The sequence below is a fragment of the Siphateles boraxobius genome, unplaced genomic scaffold, assembly GCF_051911475.1.
Source record: "Siphateles boraxobius isolate OS27281-9 unplaced genomic scaffold, OSU_SipBor_1 22, whole genome shotgun sequence".
Classification (NCBI taxonomy): domain Eukaryota; kingdom Metazoa; phylum Chordata; class Actinopteri; order Cypriniformes; family Leuciscidae; genus Siphateles; species Siphateles boraxobius.
The window spans coordinates 29,255,675-29,267,013 of NW_027508833.1; the positions used below are offsets into that span (position 1 = coordinate 29,255,675).

The 11,339-nt window shown below is 39.4% G+C and overlaps 1 protein-coding gene across 3 annotated transcripts in view; it reads left to right on the forward strand.

The window, feature by feature from the left end:
• Positions 1 to 5,476, forward strand: part of b3gnt2b (UDP-GlcNAc:betaGal beta-1,3-N-acetylglucosaminyltransferase 2b) — a 37,558-nt gene extending 32,082 nt beyond the window's left edge. For all 3 annotated transcript variants that reach the window (XM_077239521.1, XM_077239520.1, XM_077239522.1), the window contains exon 3: positions 1,805 to 5,476. In XM_077239521.1, coding sequence (XP_077095636.1) covers positions 1,823 to 3,016 — 1,194 coding nt within the window. In that variant the 5' untranslated portion in view covers positions 1,805 to 1,822 and the 3' untranslated portion in view covers positions 3,017 to 5,476. The remainder of the gene's footprint in view (positions 1 to 1,804) is intronic.
• The last annotated feature ends 5,863 nt before the right edge of the window (positions 5,477 to 11,339 follow it).

Here is an 11,339-nt window from a genome sequence, read left to right on the forward strand (position 1 = left end):
TTTTCTTTTCATTTGAGAAATGCATGGAAACTGCCTTGCATGTTCTAGGTATGTTGAAATGACAATTATCATTCTACGTGTAGTAGTGAGTCTAAACCAAAAGGTATCCGACATTAGCATACATCGCTGTTCGTCCTGTAGTTATGAAATGGTATAGCCCAAATATAATTCTGCCAAAAATGCAGCTGCTCGCGTACTTCGTATGTAAATAAGATGAATGCATTGTTTGCATTTTAAATGAGAATTAAAAATGAGTGTTTACATTTCATGATCAACTCCTTAGCCGACACATGGACTCAAATTAGCAAACAACGTAGTGTCTACTTAACCACAACGTCTGCTAGTGTTCTACTGCTATTGATATATTCGCTAACATTGCAATCTGATTTGTTATACATGTTGCAGCTGTAAAAATACTAGGAAATACTGTAGCTCTGTTAGATATGTGAATACAAATAAAAGCCTTTCACTTTAAAGAGTTCAGAAAAGCTTTTCTCTGTATCCTTACATTGCCTGCTTGCTGCTGCATAAATGTAAAATGCATATTCTCTAGCAGCTAATGCTAGAAATTCACTCTAAGCATCAAATCTGGACTGTTGACATGATACGATTTAAACCTCATGAAATGGTTAGTTCATAAGGATTGATTAAGCAGACTACGCAAAACACATAGTGATTCAGCGTAAAAAAAAAACATGCACTTATCTTAGATGTTGAATTTCAGAGGATTTCTGAAAGCGTGCAGCACTGCTTAACCTTCAAATACTTGGGTAGTAAATATTTGCCTGAGCAGCGAGCTCACTGGCTACTGATACGGATATCAGCTGCGCCCTATAGATATCGATGTGATACTGAACCGGTGAGTAAAAGGACCTATTAGCCTGCACCATCTAGTTTCATGCCAGAACTTTGTATTTATGTCTGATTCTAAATGAACCGGTAAACCATTGCTTGTGATTTGATACATATTCAGAAGGTTGTTTTTTTTTCAATTGTAAACGATTAAACAATAGATTTGCATATTTAACAATAAATATTATTGGTCATTGTTTAGCATGTCAAGGTCCAGTCGTAATGTAGAATCTATTGTAAGGGAAACTTTGTTTGGGAGTAAAAAAAAAATACAGGGCCAGCCCAGTAATTTTTTTTATTTTTTTTGATCATTCTTTATCTAAATGAAGTCTCTTCTGCCCGTCAAGGCTTTTTATTTGATCAATAAACCCTAAATGCCTTGAAATATTATCACAATTTAAAACGACTGTTTTCTATTTGAATATATTTTAGATGTAATGTATTCCTATGATGGCAAAGCTGAATTTTAATGCAGCAATTACTTCAGTCTTCAGTGTCACATGAATCTTCAGAAGTTATTCTGATATGCTGATTTGCTCTAAACATTTTTTTATTATTGTTAATGTTGAAAACGGTTGTTTATGATATTTTTGTGAAATCCATGATGCATTTTTTTCCCTGATTCTTTGAATAGAAAGTTCAAAAGAAGCATTTATTTGAAATGGAAATCTTTTGTAACAAACATCTCTGCTGTCACTGTTGATCAATTATTAGAATGAATGTATCCTTGCTGGATAAAAGCATGTGTGTAAAAAAAAAGAAGAATTACTGACTCCAAACTTTTGAACGGTAGAATATATGGCACAAATACAGTCAGTATCACTACAACGACAGCATCAAATGGGAAGTAAACCATATTTGAGGAAGTTTGTGTTTTTTTTGTTCTGTATCCCTGTGAGTAGTTCTTAACGTCCTGATACATGTCATATTTTTTTTTGTCTCTGCTGTTCAGGTGGTGAGATTTGACACCATGCAGGGACCTCGGAGGAAGGTGAAGGTCATGTTGATGATGACAATGGTGTTTATCTTCATAGTGGTGGAGGTCTCCCGCAATGCTGGGAAGGACGACAGCAACAAAAATAAGAATCTGGTTCCCTTGAAGCGTTTTTGGGCAAAAGATCTTCCGAATAATGCCTACTGGAATCGCCAGCAGCAACAGCTGAACTACATCAGCAACCCCATCCTAGAAAAACTCAACTTCACAATTGATAAACTTCCAGACTGGCTTAACGACACGGTCAGTCTTGATTCCTGTGACCCAGATTTCAGGGTGACCACCCAAGTCAAGGATTTCAACTCCTTACCGGATCGCTTCAAGGACTTCCTGCTTTATATGCGATGCAGGTCCTATCCCATCGTGGTGGACCAGCCAAACATATGCAAAGACCAACCGTTCCTCCTCCTAGCTATTAAATCTTTAGTCCCGCACTTTGATCGACGTCAAGCTATCCGTGAGTCATGGGGCAAAGCTGGCCGCCTTGCAAACAGAACGGTCGTTACGGTGTTTCTTCTTGGAAACGCAGCCATGGAGGACTATTTCCCTGATCTCTCAAATATGCTCCACCATGAGAGCTCAATGCATCAAGATATTCTTCAATGGGACTTTAGGGACACCTTCTTCAACCTCACCATCAAGGAGGTGCTTTTCCTGGAATGGCTGAGCACCCGCTGTCCTGGAGCCAGTTACATCTTCAAGGGGGATGATGATGTTTTTGTTAACACCATCCGCATTATAGACTTCCTAAGCAGTCTTTCTCATGCCAAAGCCAGAGAACTGTTTGTAGGGGATGTGATTACTAATGCTGGTCCACACAGAGACAAAAAGGTCAAGTATTTTATCCCGGAGAGCGTGTTCGTTGGAGCTTACCCTGCGTATGCAGGCGGGGGCGGTTATTTGTTCTCGGGACAGCTGACCCAGAAACTTCATAATGTCTCGAGGTCGGTGCCCCTTTACCCTATTGATGACGTCTACACAGGTATGTGCCTAAGGAAACTGGGTCTCGCGCCTGAAAAGCACAAAGGCTTCAGGACCTTTGATATCGAGGAGAAATATCGCAATAATGCCTGTGCCTATAAAAGCCTGATGCTAGTCCATCCCAGAAGTCCTCAAAATATGATCAAAATCTGGGCCTGGCTGAATGACCCAGCCTTGAACTGTCACTGAACTGCTGCTCTAGGGTTTGGCTGCTTTAAAGGGACAGTTCACCCTATGATTATAATTCTGTCATCATTTACTCGCTTTCATGACGTTACAAACTTGTAAGACTGACTTTCTTTCTTTGTATGGGCCAAATAATTTTTCAGTGAAAGTCAATGGGATCCAAAAAACTTTCAGAATATCATCTTTTGCGTTCTGCAGAATAAATAAAGTCGTACAGTTTGGAACAACATGAGGGTGAGTAAATGATGACAGAATTGTCATTTGGTGAATTATCCCTCTAATGTTTTACCATTGTTCTATTTTGATTTATTAGCATCTTTTCATGTCAATGGTCTGGAGTAATGATGAGCTCTTTATATTTAAAATATGCTGTCAATTTCAAAAGTGGCTCTGAATTGCCACCTACACAGTATTGCAATGGTGTGACTTTGTGTCATATTCTGTTAATTATGTTACGTTAAGTATTTATACACTGCCCTCTGGTTGTGAGGTGCTGAGGATTGTGGGAAATGTAGTTCAGCTGGTCTGGACATAAACACACAATACACCGCTCACTTGAGCACAAATATCTGTTAGTCATTTTAAGAGTTGGGTTTTTTTTTTCCCCCAATGGGAGAATTGTTGCATTATGGTAAAGTGAACTCACATGTTCAAAGATCATACATTTTAACAAACATTTTTTAAAGCATCTACGTGGCCGTCACAAGCATAATCTCGCTGCCCACACTTGCCGCTTTATTTCTCAACCGAATAGATGTTGCCTACCCAAACCTCTACATGTGTTTTTTACTTAAGTGAACTGTTGTCTCTCTTCCTTCTAGATTGATTATTATGCAGAAACAGACAATCAATTGCTAGTCTCAATCTTATTTTTGTATAAAAAAGTCAAGGGCTGGCCATTTCATTAAAAAAAATTAGTAGAAGGTACAAAATCATTCACTTCTCTGCTGGAAAAAGCAGACTAAAAGCTTATTTCCCTCTTTGATCAGATTCAAAGTCTTAGGACGTGCCCAGAATTTTGGTAAAAGAAATCATGGTTGTAAATTAAGTAAAAAAACAATAATATGAAAGTACAGAGCGAATGAATGGTAATGGGTTTCATCTTACATTTGAAATCAAGGCATCTCACAATTTACCTTCTTGACTAAATGAATGAAACTTTGCAGCCAATTTTCCAGACCCAGATTAAGCCTGTTGCTGTTGTGTTTATGCTGTTGTATTTTCCCTCCCATAAGGAAATGGTCTCAGCTGGATGACTTAATTATGGTACTGAATTTGATACAGCAGCCCCCAACTTTGTTACAGTGACATCTGCTGGTCTGCATATGTATCTTTTTTTTATTTTTTTTATGAACACTGGACATTTTCCATAACCTGCTTTCATCTTGATGGAATATTTAAATCATGCATGTGGCCTTCCAGTCAACTAGTTCAAATATATTTTCTTTTTTTCTCTTTTAAGAGGCATAGGCCTAGTAATAATTCACAGACTTAAGGCTGGTCTATAAGTCTTATCTGTTAGTCTTCAGTCTGCTACATTTGTTTGTTTGCTGAGGAGTTAAATCAATTTTGTGTCCTATTTGTCTTGTTTAGTATTAAGTTGTCCACCCAGCTATGAGGAACGAGGGCCAGAAGGATGTGTGTTTTATGTAGTCTCTCTCCTTGACAGCAAGGCAAGCACACCGTTTAACAGTCTGATCTTGTGTTTGGTGACAGAAGGAAAAAAAGTGTTTACATGTGTTTCTGAACAGTACAAAAAGCTTGTATTTACTATTTTATTGGTCACAGAGGTAGATTATACAAGTTTTATACACTGGTATTTACTGTTCTCATGTGATTTCTCTATCTCCACAGACTGTTGTTGTATGATTGATGGTTTTTATATCAGTGCATGTTCTTGCCTTATGCTTTTGGTGTATCAGAAGATCTTTTGGTTTATTTAGGTAATGCCTTAATGATAATTTGGTGTAAATAAGATATTTGGATGTTACAATGAAAATGCGTTGGATAAAATGTGCTTTAGTTGTGTATTTATGTGTATTTAATGTAGGTATTTATATACAGGCTCAGGAGTAGGATCATGATAAAATCGTTTGTTTTATTACGTTTGTACTTTGGAATTGTTCATTTATTTAGTCATGTCAATATGAAATTTCTGAAACCGTAATGTCTTTCAGGTATTTTGCTTCAAATCACCTTTTTAAGAACATTCAAACTACTTTTTTGCCATATTTATATGCTGATTATTTTCTATTTTTATTTGTTTGTATATCACAACACCTCTTACCAAAAACACATTGTCAACCACGCAAACATTGCTACCAAAATGTGCCTGTTAATAATTCTGATCAATTATGTGTCTGGCAGTCTTTTGTAATTGAATATGCACATTTATGTTTTTGTCACGCGTCTACCTTTTTTGGTTTAACTCTTATAATAAATTGATGTTTTGTACCTCTGCCATTCTGTCCATTCCTGAGTGCTTCTTGCAGAGTACTTGACTACTTTTTGTTCCTGCTATTAAATGTGATCTTATTAAAATTTGATAAAAGACATGCATATATAACTTTTCTTCTTTGCTATTTTGTGATGATTGCATTGTGTGTTGCAGCATTTTCTTTTAAACCAGCAGAGGGCATCTTGCTGCTTTGCGTGTTTTATAGCATCAGTGTCCCAGAGCTCTCCTGCAGGGGATATTTTTTTTTTTTTGTGACTTGCAGCACATTTTGTAATGCTGAATGCCGCCCTCTCTTTGATTTACTAAGGTACTTTGTCATGATCGGTCTGTGAAACTATCTTGTTCCAACGTGCAGTGCAATTTTTCCTCCAACACTGACATTTAATTATAGCAGAGCTCACAAATTATCTGCGGCTCTGCAAGAGGTCTAGAGCTCAACTTAACACCGAATATTCATACCTAACTACACTAAATCTTTTTCACACTTCTTGCTTTTGTTTCAGTTCTTGATTTGTAATTTATTACCTGCTGAGACATAAAATGCAGTTACATGCACTTTCTTGTTGGTTGCTTGGAAAGGAGGGTATCTGTCAAAAAAAATTTAACTGGATAATCAAAAAATAACATGGAGTTGCATGCTTTTTCTAACATCACTAGAAAGATTTTGATTAATAGAAAGTTTAAAGAACAGCATTTATTTGAACTAGAAATCTTCTGTAACAAAGTCTCTGTCACTTTTAATAAATTGAATGTGTCATTTCTAAAGTGTATTAATCTCTTTTTAAAATCTTGTTAACCTCAAACTTTTGAACAGTACTGTATTTTAATGTTTTTTATTTGATCAACATCAACTTGGATGAAAGTATGTTGTATTAAATAGACTGATGATGTGACATACATTTGTAAAAGTACAATTTTGCTGCATTTTAATGTTAAAGCTCTAACTGAATTAACATATTTCTCAATTGTCTTAAAAAAAAACATCAGTTTGTGGGGTTGCATATCTTTGTGAAGGGACATTTTGAAGCGTGTTTGTGTTTTGTAAATGAAAAATTGCAGTGCAACACCCTTTCTTGTCCTCTTGTCCCTCAAGACATGGAGCGAGCGGATGGGTGAGGAGTTGCTATAGAGACTTTCTCTCAAGGGATGAAGAGATGTTATTCTAATTAGAATCAGGAGTGGATGAGTGTGTGTTAGTGAGAGGTTTTGAATGGGTTCAGAGTGTCACAGAGACCAGATGATGGTCTAATCCGACGTGTGTTTGCGTGAAATGCTGTTCAACTTTGATCAGGACAGTGGAGTAACAAACAGGAGTGTGTTTTACAATCATGTTTCTCATTGCCTCAGGAATGAGTGAAACTAGTGTGTGTGCAATAGGATATTGCATTTGTGGAACAGAAAACAATAGCAGATGAAGAATGATGAGGTGTCTGAGCTTGTAGGGAGTATACAATTGTCACCTTAAGTTTCCCTTTCCTCCAAACACGCAGAGCGAGCATTTGCGGCCATGTATGGATAGAGACAAAAGAAACTGAAATCTAGTCGACAGAAGCATGTGCTGATTTCTGTTCAGCTTGGCTGTGGTGAATGCAGCTCTGCCAAGTCACTCTCTTATAAGCAGCCAGAACCATCTCCTCATGTTTTCCTTTTGCTCCCTGCTTCCAAATGGTCTTATTTTAAATTATGTCTCTATATGAAGAGTCAGACAGTAGTGGACTATAAAAGAAAAAACGGGTCTGTATATAATTTATGACTATGTGCCCTGTTGCTCTGACAGGATTTGATGAAGTCATTTCATGCACACTTGTTTTTTCAAGCACAAGTGTTTTCCAAAAGTGTCCACCCCCTTCCATTTTCATTGGCATGCTATGTGACAGCTAATGTCTTTGGCACTCATTGAGCACATTGGAATTTAGAACCGGTTTTTGTCTTCTGCTAGTGCATGCAATACAATAAATAGTAAAAACTGAATTGTTCACCTATTCAGTCTCACAGGTGGAGGAATGCAGAATGTTGGACCTAGATCAACTGGATCTAGAGCAGTTCTTATAGACCATTCATAAGGAACACTTTTTTTTTGCGTTTAAAATGTGAGATGCAGGGCAATGGTGTGCAGAAATGTGTTTTTTTATTTTTTTTTATGTGGTTTAAAGAAGTTTTGGGGGCATGCAGAAGTACACAACTTCCTTACTTGAGAGAAAATAAAGATTCTACTGGTCAAATATTACTCCGTTACAAGTAAAAGTTGTAAGGACTGATTTTTACTTAAGTACTTCAGTACAAACAGGTACTTCTGTACTTTGACTTAAGTATCAAAAGTAAATGTCAATGCATTATTTTATTATTGTTGTATGTAATACTTACAGTACCTTATGCCTCTGAATCTATGCCTGCCTATACCTACCCTCATATCAATATCAAATTTATTTCTAGAACAGTTCCAGTAGTGGGATTGAATGTGAGATCAAATAAGTGCACTCAATAATGTCCAAAATGGTTCCCTCAATTAGTGCCCTATTTAAATTTTTTTGGCTTTTAGTATGAATATGTTGAAAATTCTCATTTAGAAGACCAACCCCGAGGTTGAAAATGAAAATCGGTTTGATGTCAGAACTCGATGTCAGATTGACGTCAACCCGACTTTCATTTTCAGCCAAAATGCAACCCCTGCAACTAAAATCTTCCCCTGACTGACGTTACTACTTTCTACTCAAGAACCTTGACAGAAATGTAGTGGAGTAAAAAGTACAATATTTGTCTTTCAAATGTAGTGAAGTTAAAGTAAAAAGTTTAGAGAAAAGAATAATACTTAAGTACATATACTCAAAAAGTGTTCTTAAGTACAGTACTCAAGTAAATGTACTTTGTTACTGTCCACCTCTGAGTGTCATGCACGATACACTGCAAAATATGCCAGATGCGAGTGCAACACCACGACTGTCTAGCGCGTTTTACATAGAAAACGTCTCTGGTTACTCACGTAACCGTAGTTCCCTGAGAGGAGGGAACGAGACATTACGTATGGGGAAATCCATTTTCCTCGAATCATGAAGTCTGATAGAATAACTCTTTTGCTTGCAAATAGCCAATGGCGGTCCCGCCATCACCTGATTGGCTGACACTGCTCAATATAGGTGACGGCGGGCGCCAGAAACCTCAGAATCTTAGCTGAACGAGAGTAAGGAGACTGAGAGTCCCTCCCACACGGCAGGTTACGTAATGTCTCGTTCCCTCCTCTCAGGGAACTACGGTTACGTGAGTAACCAGAGACGTTCCCTTATCGAGTCGGTCTCTCGACATTACGTATGGGGAACAATAAAACCCCCGCCGTGTGGGAGAAACCCCGCCCAGCTCTCAGGAACAGACACCGGACCTGGTTGAAACATCTATTGGCACCGAGCCAACTCGGCATCTGCACCAACGAAGGCCCCTCCCATCAAGCTATGCACGCTGAACTGAATGGAGGGAGATTGCAGCAAGTGATTGGTGCTTAGGAAAATACTGCCGGCTATGAATGCGGACATAACAAAGGGCACAATATAGTGAACATGATAGCTATGCTAATAATAACTCGCACTGTCTGACGACTAGTCGAACCGTGGCTAGAGCGCGCGCCATCGGGGCAGTCTAGCCTAGTCCAACGACAGCTCAGCTTTCTCTCCCTGCACTGACAGACATGTGGTGCGAATGAAGGGATATTCAAGTTATAGAATCTCGCGAAGGTATTACGAGACGACCAACCTGCCGCGAAACAAATGTCTTGAATAGACATGCCTTTCGCCCACGCCCATGATGACGCCAAACTCCTAGTGGAGTGGGCGTGCACCCCTATAGGGAAACGGCTTCCCGTGAAGCATAAGCCAGCCAGTGCACAGCCTCCACTATCCAGTGAGATAGCCTCCGTTTCGACAGCGCGCCGCCTCTTAGCACCCGCGTAGCAGACGAAGAGCTGCTCTGAAGTTCGAAACTGGCTAGTTCTGTTCACATAAGCACGCAGGGCACGCATGGGGCACAAGCGTACTTCTGAGACTCTGGAACACTGACCTCATCCGGGCAAAATGCTGGAATTGCAACCACCTGGGCTCTGATGAATATACGCAGTAGATAATAGCCCCATAATAGCATAGCACCTCAGTAAACAACAAACACATAGCCGTAGCTACAACTGTGAGTAGACGAGTTAGCACAGAATAGCCAGTTGTACTGAAGGAAACGGGGCAACATAACAGCATAGCACATGTACGTAACAGCATCGGTCGCTGTAGCGCATCCATGCATGTACATAACGCAGCATAAGTCGCCGTAGCGACAGAACTGCGTAGAGACAGAAACTGAGATGTACAGTTCGATCAGGATGGCTAGCTGCACGGAAACGGGGCAGCATTACAGCATAACACATGGTAAATTGCACATCCGTGTACGTACATACATTCAGAAACTGTGAGTATGCACAGTAGATTAAGATAGCTAGTTTTGCACTGAAAGAAACAGAGCAACAAAATAGCAACACACGTCCTTATACGTACATAAGTGCAGTGTAGTCGCTGTAGCGACAAACTGAATATGCAGTTAGATAGGATAGCTGGTTGTTGCACTGAATGATAGAGGGCAACATAACAGCATAACACATCAGTGTGCACATTTTAAACATCTGTGTGTATAATGCAGCTCAAGTTGCTGAAGCGACCGAAACTGCATGACTGCATGTACATAACACAGCGTCTGTGGCATCGCGCAACAACTGTGACTACACAGTAAAAGAGTAGCCAGTTGCACTGAAGGATACAGGGCAATATATAGCGGCGTAATAGTTACACATATCAGTGCGTTGTGTGTACACAGCGTCAGTTGCATCGTACAACAATTGTGAATACGTAGTGATCAGAATAGCCATTTGCACTGAAGGATAGGGCAAAATATGACGGCATAGATCATAACACATATCAGTGTGTAGTGTGCACAAACACAGCGTTAGTTGCATCGCACGACAACTATGAATACGCACTGCGTAGTACTCAGGATAGCAATTTGCACTGAATGACACAGGGCAATATATAATGGCATAAATCATTACACATAACAGAGTGCGGTGTGTACGTAACACAGCGTCAGATGCATCGCGCACGAACTGTGAATACGTAGTAATCAGAATAGCCATTTGCACTGAATGACACAGGGCAATATATAAGGCATAAATCATTAAACATATCAGTGTGCAGTGTGTACAGCGTCAGTTGCATCGCACGACAACTGTGAATACGTACTGCGTAGTAATCAGAATAGCCATTCCACTGAAGGATACGGGGCAATATACAACGGCAAATTCATATAGTGTGCAGTGTGTACATAAACACAGTGTCAGTTGCATCGCGCAACAACTGTGAATATGTACTGCGTAGTAACTAGAATAGCCATTGCACTGAAGGATACAGGGCAATATACAACGGCAAATTCATATAGTGTGCAGTGTGTACATAAACACAGTGTCAGTTGCATCGCGCAACAACTGTGAATACGTACTGCGTAACCAGAATAGCCATTGCACTGAAGGATACAGGGCAATATACAACGGCAAATTCATATAGTGTGCAGTGTGTACATAAACACAGTGTCAGTTGCATCGCGCAACAACTGTGAATACGTACTGCGAAGTAACCAGAATAGCCATTGCACTGAAGGACACAGGGCAATATATGGCATAAATCATTTCACACAACAGTGTGTAGTGAGTACGTAACACAGCGTCAGTTGCATCGCACAACAACTGTGAATACGTACTGCGTAGTAACCAGAATAGCCATTGCACTGAAGGACACAGGGCAATATATGGCATAAATCATTACACAACAGTGTGTAGTGAGTACGTAA